At 31.3% G+C, this 21782-nt stretch overlaps 1 protein-coding gene across 1 annotated transcript in view; it reads left to right on the top strand.

The window, feature by feature from the left end:
- The first annotated feature begins 6838 nt into the window (after window positions 1–6838).
- LOC123665458 (E3 ubiquitin-protein ligase RNF123-like) overlaps window positions 6839–21782 on the top strand; it is a 40107-nt gene continuing 25163 nt past the window's right edge. The window contains exons 1-15 of the mRNA XM_045599762.1: window positions 6839–6969; window positions 7436–7544; window positions 8109–8178; window positions 8638–8780; window positions 12228–12421; window positions 13218–13343; window positions 14021–14171; window positions 14880–15017; window positions 15545–15727; window positions 16210–16362; window positions 16963–17072; window positions 17873–17991; window positions 18677–18727; window positions 19193–19305; window positions 19899–20018. Of these exons, the coding sequence (XP_045455718.1) occupies window positions 6839–6969; window positions 7436–7544; window positions 8109–8178; window positions 8638–8780; window positions 12228–12421; window positions 13218–13343; window positions 14021–14171; window positions 14880–15017; window positions 15545–15727; window positions 16210–16362; window positions 16963–17072; window positions 17873–17991; window positions 18677–18727; window positions 19193–19305; window positions 19899–20018 (1911 nt within the window). The remainder of the gene's footprint in view (window positions 6970–7435; window positions 7545–8108; window positions 8179–8637; window positions 8781–12227; window positions 12422–13217; window positions 13344–14020; window positions 14172–14879; window positions 15018–15544; window positions 15728–16209; window positions 16363–16962; window positions 17073–17872; window positions 17992–18676; window positions 18728–19192; window positions 19306–19898; window positions 20019–21782) is intronic.

Below are 21782 nucleotides of genomic sequence, written 5' to 3'. Positions count from 1 at the left end.
TATTATAGTTCTAGTAACTTTCATCCACATGTTTAATAAATAAAACACACATCAAAATGAGCGCTGTTCCACTGCGAATACAATGGCATAGGGTTGTTTGCTAAAGTCTGGTGGAAATAAAAAGTCTGATTTAAATGGCGATTACCGAATATGGCATGACAAGGAAATTTCCAGCCAACCCTTTCGCAATTTATCATTAACATACTAAAGAAAATGATTATTTAATTTATATCCATTAGCAGATAGGTTCAAAGCTATAGGTTCAGCAGATAGGTCAAAAGCAGACGTCGTCGAAAACTATATAAAATTGACCTTCACAAAACGAAATAATATTGCAATTAAACAAATACTCATAATAAATAACTACAATAAAATGGATTTGATGTAAACACTTATTATCCGCGACGGTAAGTATTCTTGTTTACCGCGCTCGGAATTGTTTACCAGTCTTTCTGACGTAACCAAATAATATTAGCTGCGATGAAATGTAGGACTATTACTGAAACTTTTCCATTTTATTCCGAATAGACGATTCTAGTTCTTAAACCGGGTCAAACTCTGCAAATAAATCTAGATACTTATTCAAATTCTAAATATATTTTATTGAAATGAGCTTTAAAGTATTTTTGTATTTATCGAGTTTTATTCCTCCGGATTTTTATATACATATAGGGACATTATTTTAATTGATTTATTTCAATGTATAATAAAGCCTCGGATTTAATATAAAGGTAATGTAGACATCAGTATTTTAGGACTCTTATCATTCTTATCTTATTCATTGGGACCTGTTTCTCCTCAATTGATAAACTACAATTTTTAGATTCACATGTTATAATTTACTATTACTATTTTTAAATATTGGTTTAGCTACTATTATAGATATATCTTACATTCAGCGTTACTAATCGTCAGTTTCAATGAGCATCAGCGTCAATTGCTTTACACGAATGACTTCCCATATTTTAAGACTGGCTGGACATAGATTTCCTCAAGTTCGCGCCAAATATCCCGGTCCTTCAAAACTCATCCAGCCTCCACCGGCATTTTACGTAGATCGTCGTTCCAGCGGACTGGAGGACGTCCCACACTGGGTTTGCCAACACGCGGTCTCCACTCTAGGACACATCTGCTCTAGCGGCTATCGGTCTTGCGACATTGGTGATTTTTTTTTTCATACCATAAGTTATATCGTTTCATACGAAGTAATCTTTAAAAACGTTGAACAATGACTGAACGAGATCATAATATTAAAGTTCAGTATTGATTCGTAGAGTATACAACTCTTTATGTAGTAGTAAATATGTTTTAGAACACTATAATTATGGAAAACATATTTATTCCACTCAATATTTTCATGTTAATGTGACAAAAGCCATTACAATACATTTTGATGAACATTCATTCCAGTTATCGACGCGACATTAAACATTGACATTAATAATAAATCTAACAGTAATGTATATTTATGTAAAACGGTACTACATAATAAACGCCATATAATATCAATAAAATAAAGAGAATTAAATAAATAAAATATTGCAAAATTATTTCGTTATTCGTTTCAAGTTATGAAATAGCTGATTAGTTTAATTTTATTTAAAGAGAAAAATATTTTTAGCTATTATACTAACATTAGATTCTAAAAAACATTGTTACTAACCAAAGGTAAGAATATTTTATTATTATATTTTTACTAGCGGACGGCAGACGTTGTCCTGCCCGGAAAATAGCTACCATCTGACAATTATATATATTTAATTTATTATTATATTTAATTAATACATTATTTCATTAAATATAAAAGATCTAAAATTCGTGAAACTTAGTTTTTTGTTTTTGCGTAAGAAGTAAGCACAGAATGCTTAAAATAACCTTTAAATATATTTCATGAATATTCATGATAAATATGATTTTATACATTTACGACAGATTAACTACATGATTTATAACAAAATAACACTCTATCCAATTTAAAAGATTAACGATCTATAATATATTTTGCTAATGGAAGACTAGATTTACAACGATGGGATATGAAAATAAACTCTTTTTAAAAATTTCAATAAAATTTTAAATGACTTTTATATTTAATAATATGTAATATGCTCGATTAGTATATAATCATTTTCCCTAATTGCTATAAATGTATAATAAATTCAAGCTTAGTAGGTACACGATTGTGAGGTATATATGTGTAGGTTCTTAGTTCACTTTGACCGGTAGTGTAATTGAAGTAAATAGTAATATAAAACACTCTTTATTTTATATTCACATCCGTTTAATATATAAGGCACTTATGGCAATTGTCAACAGGCACTGGACACGTGTCCCTTTCCACACCCCATGTCGTAAAATACAAGTCTTTATTCTCTAGACCATATAACATTTTATATATGTCTTAGCATGACGAATATTGGCAACGTTTTATTTCCAAGACATTTCAAGAGAGAAGTCGCCAGTAATCTGAAATTTTGCATAACACGAATTTAATGTTTAATGAAACAACGCCTACATATGTTTTGTTTAAGTAATGGTATAAATAAATGCTACTTAATAAAAATTAACATATAAAATGTGCAGTTTTCAAATGTCTATTTGATACAGATCCTTCACATAAATCTTATACTATTAAACGAGCATATAAGTGTCAAATTTCGTTTAAATTAAAAGTAATATTATATAATAAAATGTATTTGAATATGTTATTTGGTAATTCAATGTAATTTAGACAAACAATTGACTTTGTTCAAATTATATTAAGAGAGAAGTGGTGCATTCCTGGTAACGGTTTGGCTGAGTGAAGTTGTGAAAATAAAATTAGTTCTGAACACGTACGAAGAAGTTTTATTACATCACAGAAGTGGGATACTGGCCATATTGGTGTATTTTTCTTGCATAAAAAATAGATGTGATAAGTATAGCTTTCGTATTAGTACTCGGAAGTTATTATGTTATTGCGATAATAATAATAATTATTATTATATTTTTCTTTTATAAATCTGACTAGCGAACCGCTCCGGCTTCGCACGGGTATAAAATATAACTATAGCCTATGTCATTCACTGAAAAAATGATTAAAATCGATCCAGTAGTTTTAATTTATTCATTACTGCCCGTGGCCCGCACGCGTTAACTTTAGCCGGCCGGAACCGCCGCAAACGCTACATAACGCAATTTTTAAATCTGTAATATCTTCGAAAATATTCATTTAAATCATATGCTGTAAAGGGCCATATAGATTTTTATTAAATCAACAATGTATTTAAGGTATTTAATTAGATAAGGATTAATACTGTAGTGGTTAAAATCGCTTTGAAAATTAGTCATTATTTGTCGTAAAAAGTAAATGACAAAAAAATGTTATTGTGGGATATCCATAAGAGATAGACATATACTATACCGGAGTTTTCTGTAGACCTTTTCAATGTGTACAATACTTAGTACATTATTTTGATAAATCTCGTAGGGTTCACGCTGCGTTTGTAATGTAAGCGGAAAAAATGTAATTATTTACGACATCATATTAGAAACCTCAAATTTAACAGTATTTTTCCACTATTTAATGAATGTTATTATACATATAAACCTTTCTCTTTAATCATTCTATCTATTAAAAAAAACCGCACCAAAATCCGTTGGGTAGTTTTAAAGATTTAAGTATACATAGAGACATAGGGACATAAGGAAATAGGGACAGAGAAAGCGATTTTGTTTTATACTATGTAGTGATAATGTAAATATATATATTGTATACATTTTAGATTTGATTGATTAATACATATTCAGGGTGTATTTGCCTATATTTGATCAGGGTACTCCCTGATAGTATTTTCGTTCACTAACAGTGAGATAGCATTTATTGACGGTTGGCTCGGAGCTACTCTCCGGTAATCGTAGTTTATATTACATACAACTTTTAATTGTAAACGTAATTATATTGCTATAATGTCATACAGTATAAACTTAATTGCTCTAACATTTGGTCAACTATTTGAGGAAATTATGTCATCAATTTGATGTGGGATAATCAGTCAACTGATTTTGAGATAATCTGTTGCCTAAATTTAATTAAATAATAGGTATTTCATTATCAGTTTATAAATTACAGCTAAAAAATACAATTGTTTATACTATTAAACGTGCGATTCCCGATACCGATACGAGCTGCATTCATATCGTGAGGGCAATATTAAGGATGCGATGAACTACTGAAATACAGACAAAAACAAAATGTTAAGTTCAATTTCAACTACATTTTTATTAATTAAATATAATTTAACCGACTTCAAAAAATAAGAGCTGGAGCAATTGAAAACAATTCGATTGCATTTTTAAAAAATATATTTTACCTAATAACTTTTTACTATGTGGATCCATTTTTACGATTCTTTTTTAAATTGAAACCTGGTGCTTGTCATCTAGTCCCATTTTACATACCGATAGTAGCGCCACTTACCGGGTTCAATTGAGATAAGAACTATCCTATCTCCCAAGTTGGACTAAATTACAGATGGTTATAAAATTTTATAAAAATTGGTTCAGTAGTTTCGCATTTTAACGCTAATATACATCGTGACACGAAATATATATATATATATATATATATATATCGTGTATATATGTTATAGTCTAGATAATGCAATATATTTTTATCAATATTCACTAATAATTTGAAATTTAATTAGAAATATCTTTAAAAAAATTACATAATTATGAGCAAGAATTTTTAAGCATCACTTTTCATTATCATACTACATATGTCTCTCGATAAACATAGATGACCTTTGCAAACTACGAAAAAACATCACAATTCGGTGACTTATACTAAAATAATGAAGCCAATCTCACCAAAAATTTCATGGGCTATTAAAATTTATGAACATTGCTTTTTATAGGAAACCCTTTTTTATTTTAGACACCTTCGGGACGATAAAAATGTGTAATATACCTACAACAATATATTCTGCTATAAAAGGTATTATCTATATATTAATACGTGAGCAAAAACTTTGTAACATTTTTTACGAAAATTGCGCGGAGATTTATGAAATTTCGCACACCTATAGTTTATATAGAGAAGAAGTGCAGAATGCTAATGTATTTTTTTAATGTATTTGATACACACACACATACATACACACACACACATACACACACGCATATATACTCTTTTGTTTATTATTTTAGAAGTCTTTGACAACAGAACCTTGATAATGTTCAAACCATGGAATTATTATGTACTACGTAAGTACTTAATAATTCCATGGTTCTAACTTATAATTTAAATTAATTATGGTTGAATTTCGACCACTAGTGACCACTAGTGTAAAATGAAAACGCCTTAGTAGTTCATTTATTAATAAAATATATTTTTATCATACTTATCTCAATAAGTAGAAACCTATTAGATGGAACTACATTTAAGCGCACTATTATTTTTATTTTATTTTATTTTATTTGGAACACCAACAGCACATAAGACATTAATAAAATAAAAAATTGACTATAATAAAAAATAGTGAATATATTTTTTACGTACAAGGCTTTCTATTCAACACTGGGACACAACAATAATTGAGAGCAGTGTTATTTCACTGTGATCTTCTGTAAGATTAAAGTACATACTTCCCAGACGGGTTGCTCCAGATTTTGAGCAATATATCCTGATGTGCACGTAAAAGGTTCTTAAAGAATTAAAAATCTAAAACATGTCTATGAGCTTAGCCAGTAGTTTAATAAAAGTTTTTATATCCTAAAAATAGAAATGTCATAATTATGTAAATAATTGTGATGGTACATCGTGTGTTACATTTTATTTGACAGTTCTCATTTTTACTATTATTTTGAGGTGTTTCTTAATTTTACTTTTGTAAGTTTCAAAATACTTTAATAATTATTCTTCATACCGAATTAAGAAATCATTACTTATAAATAACTTATTTTAATTATTACATTTCGTAAAGAATTCATTACATATTTAATTAATTGATTTATTTAATAACTAGCTGACTCGGCAAAGGTTGTCTTACTATACGCTATTTTAAAATAGGGGTTGGTGGTAGAAGGGTGAAAATTTAGGTTCGTATGTATTTTTCAACGCCAAATCATAATAAAATAAAAAATAAATAATTTATCAAAAAAAATTTAGGGGTGGGCTACCCTTAACATTTAGAGGGATGAAAAAAAGATGATATTGGATTCTCAGATCTACCCAATATGCACACAAAATTTCATGAGAATCGGTCAAGCCGTTTCGGAGGAGTTTAACTACAAACACCGCGACACGAGAATTTTTTATATTAGATTTGAATAACATTAAAGAAAATGGCAATATTCTAACTTAATAAAGGGCAAAGGTAACTTTATCGTTAATAGTTTATAATTTACTTGAAAATCAGGGCCATATAAGCAACAAAGTTGAGTTCGTAGAATCATTTTCGAGCAGTCCAACAAACGTGAACATAGTGCACAACAATTTAAGTATTTAATTTATATATCTGTTCATTGTTTGTGCCACTTTTTTAGTAAAATTTCTAATTTTATTTTTATATTTCATATAATAAACGCTTTACACTCAAGGGTCCTCAGTAGGATTTTTTCCTGTGTCGGGGTTCCGTAAACACACAAAATACCAAAAACACAAACGCCCAGAACACGACAAACATCTATATGATCAACACAAATGTTTGTCATGATCGCAAGCACAATAACCAGTTCTGTTACGGCTGCGCCAACGCGTCCTCAAAATGTATTGATTATGTAGTATTTAAAAGTGAGAAAAAAGTGATTATTTTATTTTTTTCAGTATATAGTGAATATAAGTTGCTACACGGTGATGATGAATGTACTCCGCTCCATGTTCGGTGTGTGCAGCAGTTCAGCAGAGAAGGGGGAGGTTCATGACATGATCAGGAAGATCTTCGGAAACGAGCTAGTGATGAAGGATAACACAGATAAACATAACCAGTTAAATATATACACTATTATATATATATTTTTTATAGTAAAATTATAAAAAAAACTACTACTTCATAAGAACAACAGTTAAAAGAATTATGACCACGATTCAGCCTATATCATCCCACTGCTGGGCATAGGCTTTTTCCGTGTAGGAGAATGATCTGAACCTAATCCACCACACTGCTCTACTTCAGGTTGGCGGAGATATCCCCTGCTATGAGTAACGATCTCTATCAGATGTGTATGTATATGATAAAAACTGACCGATAGCTTAACGTGATCTCCGAGATACGGTGGGGAGACTCGAAAGGACAGGTATCCAAAGCGGAAACAAATATTTATACAAATACAAATATCCGTCCACAGTGGGAATCGAACCCACAAACCATCAGTGCTTATCCGACCGCCATATCAGAGCGGTTGATCGAAATTAAAAAATATATGTTTTTTTGTCTATTCATGTATTTTCCAGAAGAAGTAAATATGTAAACCATGTACGTGATAATATTTCGAAAGTTCTGGATACAAAATTGAACAGTCACAAGTCTAAGCCGTCGAAAAAACATTCCGCTACGACCGAGGTATAAATTTTCACTAATATATTCAGTTACGAATAAAACACGGCATATTCACTTTGGTAAAAATACTTTTTACACCATTTTTACCAATGTGTGCTTATTCAAGCGTAAAATATACCCATCCATAACTAATATGTTTTATTTGGCCACCAGAATAATACCGGGTAAAAAAATGTTACCTGTAATTTTCGGTGTTTATACAGATAAAAAATCATAAGTGTATCATACCGCAGAATGAAACCGCCGCATAACATGGCTGCACGCACTCGTGCTTTTCCTTTCACAACTGTCCTGGTATAAACAATCATTAAACATAGATAGAAGACCTAGTTTACACACACGCATATATATATATATATATATATAAATACATTTCTTGTACGAGTAGATAAGACATAGTTTCCATTTATTTTTATTTTTTCACATTTATTATATTTTAGACCTAGTATATTATATATAGACATTTCTAAACTTATCTAGTTGCTAGATAGGACTGAAATGCCTGTAAAAACAAAAGGATCCAAAAAATGTAATTGTCCTTGAGTTTTTAGTGCGTCTTCTTTTCAGAGCACAGATTCAAATGATGAGAGGCCCGGCAGAGTTGGACCGAAATTAGTTGTTTTTGATGCGTCTACAGGCAAATACATTTTATTTCATTAAAAGTAGTGATTACTTTCTTATAGATGCAAAATAAATTGCAATAAAGTTGTTTTTAGATGCGCAAACACTGCTATCTCAAAAGTATATTAAGTGATGAAATCAAACCCATCTGATTCTAAGCACAGTTTTATTGTCTTGCCATCTCAAACTTAATTTCAGGTCCTACAAAAAAAAATCAAGATTCAATAACTTCATTTATTTCATTTCTATACAAAATAATATAATAGTAAATATATCACCTGGGTATGTAATTCAAATGAAGTCTTAGTTGATCTGCTCCAATTCTTACTTTACCGCCTTCGTCGTAGGAAGAACTGTAAATACCTTAGTGCTTGCATTTGTCTAACAACTTGATGAATTTTAGTTCTTTATCAAACTAAGTTAAACTAAGTTAAGTTAAAGGCTAAGGCAAATTTAACTTAATATTATGATTTAGGAACTGGCAGACTAGTTTTAGTTGGTGACGAACGAGTCAGCGTACAAGGTTTGTCAAGTTTCGCAACAATAAGAGCTACGGCATGTGTTTACGCTGGCAAGTGGATGTACGAAGTGCAACTAGGTACTAAAGGCATTATGCAGGTTAGTTGTTCTGTAAAGTACAGATACAATATTAATTTTGAATGTTCTATCAATTTACTTGATACAACTCAAACATTGAATGACTTATCTATATACATATAATAAAATGGTAGGAAAGTCAAAACTGTATATTGAATATTTTTTTTAAAGAATACTTGGGGTGTGATCTACAATCGATACCGAAGCCAAAAATATAGTTTTTAGAATTTTTGTCTGTTTATCTATTTGTCTGTATGTATGTCCGGGATAAACTCAAAAAGTACTGCATGGATTTACTTCAAATTTTACAGGAATATTATTAAGAAGTCGGGTCAACATATAGGCTACATATTATCACGCTATCATCTACGGGGAACGAGCAGTGAACCTTTATTTCTTCAACGCATTCTGTAACAACGTGTAATCTAACGACGAATATTTGAATGTTATTGGTATTATGTTAATAACCATGTCATAAGCTAGCTTCACACTATAAATAAAGACATTCTGTAGTATATTTAGTATCAGCATTGCACCCGTGCGAAGCCGGGGTGGGTCGACAATAGAGGTAACAAAAACATTTGACTGGTGTCGATTTTTGACTGAAATAATCGCAAGTTTTAAAAGTACAATAATGGGAATGAAATATCTACTGTTTTAATTCCTTATATAATAGATATTGGCTAGCTAAGCACATAGAGAGATTTTACAGCAAGACAGAAAAAAAGCATTATCAATGGCTAAAAAAAGTCTGTTCAATCATATCAAAATCATCTTTTTTCCCCTTTATTTAAGTGAACACGGGATGTGAATTTGTCATTGCTTAACAATACGTGAAGCTGTTAAGCTTCTACCACCGACTTGAAACACATATTTTACTGTGAAGATCCAAATAGGAATTTCACAATTTCTTGTCCATTTCAGCTTTTATTTGCTTTTTAACAAGTCTTTCTCGTGAAAATCCTTGTGACAAAATCCCCGAATTTCGCCGTTTATAAAATCTGGAGTCGAAAAATGTCTTTAGCTAATACAATCTTTTTTATTTATTAATATGTAACTATTCATTTTTTGGGATACTATATTCCACTCTAAATACCTTTCCCAACTAATTTACCGCTCTCAGCTCACTTATTTATGAATATACAAATTACTAACGAAAGTTATGTGAATAAGTCACGAGCTAACCTCGGCGTGTGGAAGTGAGAGACAAGTTTAGACTTCTTTAGACAAGTTCTAGTGTTGAAATTTACGCTAAACAATATTCTGCCACAGACAGAACTAAAATTATTTGAGAGAAAAGCATAATTTCTCACATAGTTTTGTCATAACATGTGCACTATCTCTTTAATGTAATTTTATAAGGGGAGCTATCCATAGCAAATTAATTGATACAATTATAATAGCTAGAGCTAATAGGAGTAGATTGGATATGCGCCCAAAAAGCGTCAGTCTTACTATCCAAGTGAAGGTTGTTCCATCATTTTCGCTTCAAAATAATCAAAACTAAAAGCACCATTTTAGTAATTAATTTACACATTTTTACAAACAAACTACTTTTTATCTACTCATTAACTTCAAACGTTATTAATGCATAATTATTTTGAGAAAAAACTTGCCTACAAACGGGTAGCAGAATAGTCAAATAAAATGCATTTTGGTACGTAATTCACAGTTAATTGGTTAAAAGGGGCGCCTAATTTGATTTAAGAGAAGCGTGCCGTTCGATTCCTGTCTGTGACGTTAATGGATGTGTGTGTCCGTCAATACGGTCGTTGATTACATGGTCGAATTACTAAAACTTAATTTATTCATTTGCCAAACATTTCAATTAAACTCTCTGAAAGGAATTTGCTTTGATACCTAATACTGTAAAAATGTCGCAATGGTAATATAGGGTTACATCAATTTTACTTCTATATATCAACCTATTTGGTAAGGGAAGTTATAAGAAACGTATTTATATACGCCAGAAATTTCACCTCGACCAATAAATGAACTACTGGAGACTTAATTATTTAAACTACCGACATATTTTAAAAGCGTGTTTGGGTGTTGTTTTCAATCGATTGAAAATTTTTCAATCGTTTGAATATAACTAATAAATAATTTAAGTCTCACAATCACATTACCATCCAGTCATCGACGGTATTTTTCCTTAAGAGCCATTTCACAAAAATCGGTAACAATCCGCGAAATTGTAATATTTTGACGTCGTTAATCTCAGTGTTGGATGCAATAATGTAATTTATATTCTTGAAATATAATAGAGCAACCTTTGTTGTAGTCCATAGTCAGATCAGAATTTTGATTTATATTATGTGTATAAAATTATTAACCTTTTCATCAGCCTCCTCCCTGGGTAAACGGTCGCAATGTATACTTTGAAGTCCTACTTTTCAATAACTTCTACGTTGAAACCATTTAAAAAAAAAATATCGTAATATGTGGAATATAATTTTGTTGCGGACTATCACAGATTTTAATTCCATTTGTATCTCTAGTAATCGATAAAAAAAATTTAAAGTTACGAATGTTTTCCAAATAAGTACAATTTTAAAAGCGATATTTCTCTTAGAAAACTAAGAAATTTTAACGAACTATCTTCATCAAAGTAAACTTACATCATTAAGGAATACAAAAAAATAATAATTAAAAGATGTAATTATTTTTAATACATTTTATATTAAATAATAAAAAGATAGTATATATTGCCACGTATCAAGCCCGGTAAATCAGTCGAGCGCTAGCGCTCTTAGAGGTAAGGTCCACGCCAAATTCTGCGCAGCCGTCTCTTTCGCTCACACGCGCCAAGCGCCTGTTGTTATAGCGGATAAAACGCATTTGATACTTTCATAATAAAATATAAATAAAATAAACATATTACGAAAATGACTGTAAAATAATATAATGATAATTTCTGTAAACAAATGTATAATTTAATTTTCTTTTCTCACACTATCAATACAAATAGGCATTTCAATCTGTTTGTCTTGTTATTTGTTAATTAATATGTTTGTCGGTGTCGATGTCATTAAATGCTTTTTTTATTCATATCGTAAATATTAGATTCATTCGTAAACTGAAAAAACTAAATCAATTTAAAAAAATTGTTTCATAAAATTGATTTTTTTAATTTTATTTTAAATTTATTGACTGTTGTTATATAACATACTTGAAATTTTTAACAAATTAATTATGTTAAAAACATTTTATACCATAGTTATAATTTTTATTATACATCAGAAAATGATCACGATGGTCTTTTGGTTGTCACACTATACGTACTAGCACAAAGATCGCGCGGCTCGTACGACTCGCGCGATGCGACCAAATTTACCTAAACTTGCAGAGCGTAAAATTGTGAAATGGCTCTTAATGTCGCAATATTTTTAATCCTCATTAAACACCAGCCATTTTTACAGTGTTTTCAATGGTTATTATCTTTCATTAATCAAAAAATATTCTTAGATTGGCTGGTGCACAGCATCTTGTACCTTCTCAATGGACACGGGAGTAGGAGACACGGCTAATTCATATGGTTTTGATGGCGGAAGAGTCAGAAAGTGGAATGTAGCTACTTCTCAATACGGGCAGTCTTGGTTACCAGGAGATGTTATTGGATCTTGCATTGATTTGGATAAAGGAACCTTAGAATATTACAGGTGTAATAATTTGTAACAGCACTGACACTCATAACATAATGTTATGTAATTTAGCGTATTGCATGAATGTATGTCTATATATATAAAAATTTCGTGTCACGATGTATGTGGTCGATAAACTCCGAAACTACTGAACTAATTTTTATCAAATTTTGTAAGCATCTGTAATTTGGTCCAACTTGAGAGATAGAGTAGTTTATATCTCAATTGGACCCGGTAGGTGGCGCTGCTACCGGTATGTAAACAATCTAATTTGGTAGATGTTTTCCGGGCAAAACAACCTCTGCCGGGTCCGCTAGTGTTATATATATATATATAAAAACCTTTGATGAGACATACATTCTTGCCATCACGTATATTACTGAGCTCGGTTCCTAAATTCAAAAAACGATTTGTTTTGCTTACGAAGTTTAATTTCGTAAACGACTTATACTGACAAATAATCTCTAAGACACTGAGAGTTAACACTAGAATGACGAAGATAAGAAGCTCTTCGTGGTTACGCCTTAAAAAATTTGAAACGATTTTGATTTGAATTTCAAATGTAATTGTCAAAAAGTTTTCATTTCATTAATTATTCATTAGACAATTGAGAGAGATATTCTCAGTTCAAAGAAATCGTTTTTAGGTTCACACGCTTACGAGAAAAGTTTATAATATACGATTATATAAGGTTCTGGAAAAACCAAGATCTTTCGAATTTCTTTCAACATTTGCCATAAAATTAGATTTCTTTTTTATATTTTCCGAATGTATAAAGATATAATTGTGCCAATATTCCAAAAATTTCTTACAGAAATGGCGTGTCATTGGGCGTGGCATTCGATAATGTAACACACGGCAATAGTGTAGCATATTTTCCAGCAGTATCATTGGCTATGCAAGAGCATCTCTACGCTAACTTCGGACATGTGCCGTTTGTGTAAATAACTTTATATCTGAAACTGAAGTACATTTTTTTTCATATATATCATCATCATTACAGCCTTTTTTCATATATATATGTGAAATAAGGCTATATATATATATAGGTACCTCATAACTTTTTACTGGGTGGACTGTTTTCCATAATTCTTTTTTAACAGATTTCCTGAAAAGGAGGACGTTCTCAATTTCATTATAATTTTTTTTATGTATGCGATTTCGATTTTTCTTTAAATCAAAAACTGATGCTTGTCGTGCGCTCTTATTTTTTTCGAATAAATTTGATCGAGATCTCATGACTACTTTTTGAGTAGTCTTTGATAACGCGTATTAACTTGACTATTTTTTGTCTACTCTCTTATTACGTTGTATTACTTGTCAATGTAATTGGATTCGGTTTTTTTTTCATTTGTGAGCAAACATAATAATCATTAATACATTTTTTAATGGAATAATATGTTTTAGCTATTAAATACTTTTTATAAACTTTATTTATTTTCTAACTATTATTTCTGTCAATTTGTGGGATTTCGTTATATATATACGAATACTAAGCTGTAGTTTAGGAAAAACTGCAACTATCCATTAATAGTACAGATTTGGATTATGAATGATGAAGCCTACCGTTTTTTAATTTTTTCAACGGTATAAGAGATTTATATTTTTGCGTTGTAGTTTCCCGGTCGAAGGATACGCTGCACTCCAAGCTGCTCCAGTACGAGAGTGCACACGAGCAATGTTTCTGTTTAAATCACTTGATGCGTTACTTGATGAACTGAACCGGAATTCTGATGTAAAACCACCAGTAACAGCCAAAAGTAGTAAAGTAAACGTATTTGTTTTATCTTCATTTAAAAAATTACGTTTCATTTCTGTACCAACCAAACCGGAAACTGATATTACTAAAAATACAAATATTTGACCTTAGCGGAAATCGATCGATCGGCGTAAAGTTAACTTCTAGCTCCTTTATTGCAGAAGAGCTGTCATTATTGTTAGTTTATCAATTTACGAATTCGGACCTCAAAGACATTTCCATTATATAATTGTCTTTTTATACTTTAATATTAATTGGTAATTGAATAACTACATGCAATGTTGATAGAATTAGGTGTTAAAGACTTTTCGGTAAACGACAGAAATACCGTAGTCATAATAACACCAAATTATGGTCCACTAGAACAAACGCAAAACTGAATATAATCTGAAAATAATTTTGTGTCTAATCAATATTGGAAACGGAACTGTAATTGTTTTTGTATATTTCTGTCTATCTTTTGACAGCGCACTGTGTTGAAACTATCGCATGAATGAAACTTAGCTTGATTTGAATCTATACTACGAAATTAGACGTGACATTGTTTTTATCACACATTGAGTACATTTACTTGTTAGCGGGGATGAAAGCTAAATGTATAATTAGTATTGCGGTTATAGCTGGTATAAAATAAGTCAGACCTATGTTTGTTATATACGGTGTACAATTTAGGAATATTTTACAAAATATTTAGTAATTTTTAAATCCCAAATTTAGGCCAAATCAGATTCATCTAAAGCAGAAGTGGAAGTAGCGCTTCGGATCTACAGCTCAAATTCTATATACAGTCCGCGAGCCTCGCCGCACAACATGCTGGATGCTCAAAGTGCAGAAGTTAAGAAGATGTCCAAAAGGGTAATTTTGATTTAGTACCAATTATGTAAAAGTTTTTATTGTCTTTGTTCAAAATATCAACCCGAGTAGTTTGCCTAGATGAATGATCCTACAAGGGTAAAAATAAAATATCGTATCAATAAGCTTATTCGATTCTCAATATTTCAAAAATAGAATTGTTCTTTTTATAGAGATTTATTTTCATTTATTATTTTTATTATTTAAATTAATTACACATTTAAAATCACATATAAAAAATAACAATATTCTAAGTACAAAAGCGGAAAGGCCGCATTACCACTAATGGTGGCCTCTTACAAACAACCCCTATCATTTAAGAAAATCTTTATAAGATGAATAATAAATTATGTAATTTAATTACTAAAACTAAATATTATATTTTATTCACTACTTCTTCTAACTAGAACCAATAATTAAAAGACGCTAAGCTCTGCCTCGTATAACTGTATCAGAAATAAACTGGTACATATAAATTTAATATAATATTACAAGTATAGATAACTTTAATATTAAAATAATTTTCCCAGGCATTTCTAATGTCACTCGCACGTATTGTGGTGTCAGAACTGGGGACAGTTCTTCGCATAACATACGTGGTGGTAGCGGAACTACTGCCGAGATTGAGAGGGGCACTCGGCTTGAAAAATAGAGCTATAAATATTGATCAGAATTCTTTTGAATTCTATACAAAAACGAAGGAAGAGAAATTTGTGAGACATTTTGCTTTCATCGCGGTCAATTAGCTATTAAGTTGTCTGTATTTTAGGCAATTGCTGAAAGATATATGTGTATTTTTTTGCAATAAATGTACATACAAGTAATACATATACTTAAAATCCTAGGCCGGGGTTGGGAATCGAACTTAACCTGATTCATGTGATTTAGTTGTTAACAAGAGACAAATTACAATCATACGAGTATAAATGACAGATCATAAATTGCAACGTATAAAATATTACAATCAAATCAAAGTATATCGCAAAAGAAGCCTTTCTTTACTGATTTCTTTAATTTTAAAATTAATAATTTTGCTAGATACGAGTATGCATTTTAAAAGCTATTTTCTAACAGGTCATAAAACTCAATCTTTATTTTAGTTATTTAGTGGAATTAAAATGTTTATTTAGTTTAGATATAATATTTATTTAGTTCGGATATAATTTAATTTAGATAATACATATACTATTTACAGAAAGGTCTTTCCCAAAAAATCTTATCTCAGCCTCAACCCCGTCTTTGTACACTTTTGGATTTGCTTTGGACGTTTCTTGAAGAGGCGGCCTTGTGTGATGTGTTGGAGCACTGTGTCGTCAGGGAGTGTCTGCTCTATGACCTTGTGTCGCCGGTAGACATTTATGAATTATTTGAATTATTTTACTATTTTCTATTACTAGTCCATCTAATATTATCATCAAATGTGTGGAATTAATTTAAAGACAAATATAGGTATGTATTTTTATTATATTTTAGTCTTAAATCTGTTACATAATCTTTGGACTGCTCCATCTGTCGTTTAGAACCGTAATGGACAGATCTAACATTTTCACAGAATATAAATATCTTTGACCGCTACAAAAAAATTAAGATTAAAGAAGGTCCTTGTTTTTTTATTTGCAAAAAACATACATTTTTATCATTACGAGTATAATAGTTCGAAAGGCTTTAAAGCTGCAACTGGCCAATTATTATTATTTTTAAGCATTTACATTAATACTACTAGTTATTTTCATACCGCCAATTCTTTTGAATGATTATATCGTTTTTTTTTTTTTTTTTTTTTTAATATAAATCTTGTCCTGAAAGTAACGAACACAAGAAAAAAAACACCTCACTTTGTTTGAATGCATCGAAAAAAAAACTATGCACGTTCATACATTTCGAGTATTCTTTTTACTTTTGTAAATTGCACATCTATATTTATGTTTATAAGTGTTCCTTTTTTTAGGATATGAATTTCACACAGCAAACTGAGGGACTTTACGTACTATGTGGCTTAATGCAGCACCGAGAGACGAGACATCACCTCGTCAAATATGTGTTCTTTAATAAAATAACGTTAGTAGACACTTATATCAATCATATACCTACCGGACCTATCTAGTAATGCTGTATACTTCGTGAACCTAAACTCCTCCCACAGCTGGGCAAATGCCTCCTTTTCGTGTTGTAAAATAGGCCTTGATAAGTTTGTCCGCCACGCTGCTCCTAAGTGAGTTAGAGGATATTTTTCCCTATTATAAATAACGTTCACTATCGATTGTCTATGTCAAACTGGGCCGTGGCTATACATGTTCGCGAAGGCACTGCGCGGGGACTCACGGGACATATAAATAGACTAGAAACAAATATTTGTACCTATATATACTAGCTGACCCCGCTAACGTCGTTTTGCTATATATAATAACCTTCTTAATGCCTCCTCCTTATAACTTAGGGTTATGAAATTAGTTGTATGCCGATTCTCAAGACCTACCCGATATGCACACAAAATTTCATAAAAATTGCTCCAGCTGTTTCAGAGGAGTATGATAACTAGCATTGTGATAAGAGAATTTAATATATTAGATATCATAATATCAGAACATGATAATTATATCCTATATTATGACGCGTTACCGCAGCGTTAATAGCACTGGCTGTTGCGCTGGCGGTCGCGAGTTCGATTCCCGCTCACGACAGACATTTGTATCGACCATATAGATGTTAGCCGTGGTCTGGGCGTTGTGTTTGTGTATTGTATGTGTTTCCGGATCCCCATTACAGGAGAAAATCCTACTGGGGGATCCCTTGAGTGTGAAGCGCTTATTAATTTATATTCGTATCAATGAAATTAATAATGGTTTTTTTTTTCCAAGGTTCGACAATTTCCTAAATATAAAATGTCCAGATGAGGTCGTTTTAAAAACGGTCATACAAAAAGTTTGGTGGCAACGACCCACTTCGGTACAAGGAGAGACAGATCCAAAGATCACTGGTACGTTAAGATTACAATATATTAATTTTATCAGAACTCTTAGTTTGGTGGACCGATTTCGATGATTCTGTTTTAAATTGAAAAGTGGTGCTTGTCACGGGACCACCCATTTAAATTTAACCGAGATCTGACAAGTACTTTTCTAGTTATATCTAATAATGTGTATTTACTTGACTATTTTTTCGTCGACCTACGTTGTATTATAGCTCATAACTTTTTACTGGGTGCACCGATTCTGATGTTTTTATTATAAATCAAAAGCTACTTATCATGTGTTCCCATTTAAATATGATGGGGATAAAATAAGTAATTTTTGAGTATCGGGATATAATAAGTAATTTTTGAGTATCGAGATATAATAAGTATTCTTTGGTGATGATCAAATTTAAAAATATCTTTATTGAAATAGACTTCAAAAGTACCTTCGAATCGTCATTTTTCAAATCAAAAAATTATCATTTATTTTTTATCAATCATTTTTAAAAGTGAAGCTAGCACAATTTTCGGAATGCAGGTTCTGCAGAAAAAAAAAGGAAAGAAACTCCGCAGTTACTCTTTAAAAAAATAAATAAACTGTGTTTTTATAAATGTTTGGTAATATCTTGCATGAAATACACGTTCACTTGTTGATGTAATTGAAGTCGGTTTTTTCGTTTACGAGCAAATACAATTATCCTATTTGTAGAAATAACGGGGAAGGGTGCGAAGGATCTCACATTCACACCAACTGGGACAGGTATTTTTCGTAAATTGTATGAACATTACTGTTCTAACAGGTCATAGAAATGTATGCTTAAACTTTACAGCTTACACGTAGCATCTGTTCCCAGAATGTTTTCCGCGCTGAGTTTCATATTTTAAATGAAAAATTATATAATATCCTGTATTTAATTGCAATATAAAGTTTTTGATTACGTTATAGCATCTTGAATCAAAAAATAATGTATAAATATTTTTTTTATAACGCATTTAATGCATATTAAATATATACAGATGTATTGTAATGTATTCTAATTTCTATAACAATTATTTGTACACTTCCTAACCGCTTTTCTATGCTCTGTCCTATACCCAAAGGTTGTCTGGAAGAAATCGCTCTTTTAGCGATAAGACCGCCTTTGTACATCTTCCTCTAATTATACTACTTTTGTTTGTATCTTTTAATGGTGTGTAATAAAGAATATTATTATTATTATTACAGATAAAATGTCCAAGCCCCCTCCGATTTCTCAATATGATGCCAATTTAGAGGCTCAGTATAAAGAAGATTGTGAAAAAATTACAAACGCTATCGCTCCTCTTGAGTGGATTCAGGTAAATGTATTCAGAAGTATTTACAGAGAATTCATTTTTCTTTATTCTTATAACATATTAGGCTACTTTTCCATGTGAAAATATATTCAAGTTTACTCTACGGATCGTGCCTTGAATTCTATTATTCAATTTCTCTTTTATGTTTAAATGAATGTTTAATGTAAATCTTTCCTTAGTGGTGTGCAATCAAGTATATTACATCTATCTATCTTTTATAATATTTTTAATGCTAAAGTTGGGATGAAAGTCAAGGAAAAATTGATAAAACAGTTAAAATAAAACGTAACAAGATATTTGTTTATTGAGGTAAGGGCGTACCCGAAAATATTCTGGTCAATATTTGGAGCAGCTCGACTGAGGAATTAAACCTACCTTACAGAACATCACAGCCAAATAAAATTGTTCTGAAGTTGTATTGTGTTCATGTAGTGAGTAAGGTATCCAGAGCTCCTGAGGTGAGTCGAGGGGTAGAATCAGCAAAGCGCTTGCGATGCTTGGTGTTGCAGGCGTCAGATATTGTACTCACACAAAAATTCAATTATAATAATGTAGTAGATAATATCAGCAAATTATTTACATATTTCTTTTAACAGTTGGAGTTCTTGCTAATACTACTTGACAATACAGATGGTACGACAATGGTACCGTCGACCAGAAAAATTTTCTTGGAAAAGTTTCGAAGATATATAATGGAAAATTGTATATTAGATATGGTAAGTGCTATTATAAGAATTGAAATTTTAATTATAACTTTAAAAGAGGATGATCATTACAACATCATCATCAATATCGGGTGATGATATTAATCATGACAATTATTTAACTGGGGTAGGGCACAGCAGGAAATTTCCTACTCACAATATTGAGCAACCCGACTGGGGTAGTACCTCGACCTTGCAGCAGTGTTGTATTTCTGTTGGTGAGTAAGGTGACCAGAGTCCCTGGGGGCAATGGGGGATAGGGTTGACAACGCGCTTGCAATGCTTCTGGTAATCGCTTACCGTTAGGTGAGCTGTATGCATATACATATAGTTACACACATAGTTATATAAAAAAAATAAAAACCTTGACCTAAATGAGTGTAATAGTACTATCCTGATGAAGTCAGCTGTCAACGAATAACATACAAAACTGTCTATAATACCTTAATCGAGAATTTTGGTTTCCTTAATTTATATCACAGAATACGAGTAACTTCATAAATTACTTTTTTTTTATGTCACTTGGTCGGCAAACAAGCCTACGGCTCACCTGATGGTAAGCGATTACCGTAGCTTATAGACACCTGCAACACCAGAAGCATCGCAAGCGCGTTGCCAACCCAATCCCCAATCCCCCCAGGAGCTCTGGTCACCTTACTCACCAACAGAAACACAATACTGCTTGAAAACAGTATTATTTTGCTGTGATCTTCTGTAAGGTCGAGGTACTACCCCAGTCGGGCTGCTCCATATTTTGAGCAGGAAATACCTGCTGTGCCCTACCTCAGTAATGGGTTACTTTTAAAAAATATATTGAATACAATAATTTTAAATGTTTTAAATAGTTTCAAACGCTTAGCCAATCTAATATATGTTTTAGCAGAATTTGGTATTACATTTCCAGTTTCGTATTTAATATCTAGTTACGAAATTAGTTAATTAGTGACAGAGTTAAAATTAGATTCTCAACAATCACAAGTCAAAAGTTATCAACATTGAGTCCTCCACCTAAAGTATTTCGTAGCACTCTATTATAATTAATGTCTTTACATTACTGCAGTCCCCTAACTTGAATTCCTTTAAGAAATTATATAACTTGCATAAAAACTTTTATTCCGTAATTTAAGTAACGTAAGTCTATTTAATCATAGGATTAAAAAAATGAATAGTCATAATAATAATGATAAATATCTACACAATACACACACGGTCGTCTGTTCCTAAAGTAAGCAACTTAATGCTTGTGTTATAGGTAACAACCGACTGGTATAGCTACATTTTTTTTCGATAATCTTACTTATAGATAATACATATATAAATACACAAACTAATATTTATATTACACCCAGACTTGGGGTGGGAATCGAACCCACAACCCTCGGAAAAGAAAGCAGGGTCACTACAAACTGCGCCAACGGGCTAGTCAAAAACTGGCGGAGACTCTTATACTGTGGTATCCAATAGCCCACAACCTACAAACAAAGTTTCGTAGTTCTAGTCTTAAAGACTATAGAATCATTTCGTTAGAATCTATAAAATGGTATTCTTAGTGAGTTTTCATATCATGAAACATGAATATAAAATTTTATGTGTCCGTCTTCGATAGTTTACGAACAATTTTGTAAAAACGGGGACGTTCTTTAATCGCGTGATGTTTTTTTTTTAACATTTTTAACGAAAAAATAAACACACGTGATATTTTACTAGCCGCCTTTTGTAATATTTCGTGATTTTGGTCAAACTCCTCTTTTGGAGCCTCACCTTATTTAATGGACG

The sequence above is a fragment of the Melitaea cinxia genome, chromosome 24 (genome assembly GCF_905220565.1).
Source record: "Melitaea cinxia chromosome 24, ilMelCinx1.1, whole genome shotgun sequence".
NCBI lineage: Eukaryota > Metazoa > Arthropoda > Insecta > Lepidoptera > Nymphalidae > Melitaea > Melitaea cinxia.
The sequence above is the reverse complement of the archived record's forward strand: the minus strand, read 5'-3'. Positions and strand labels throughout refer to the sequence as shown.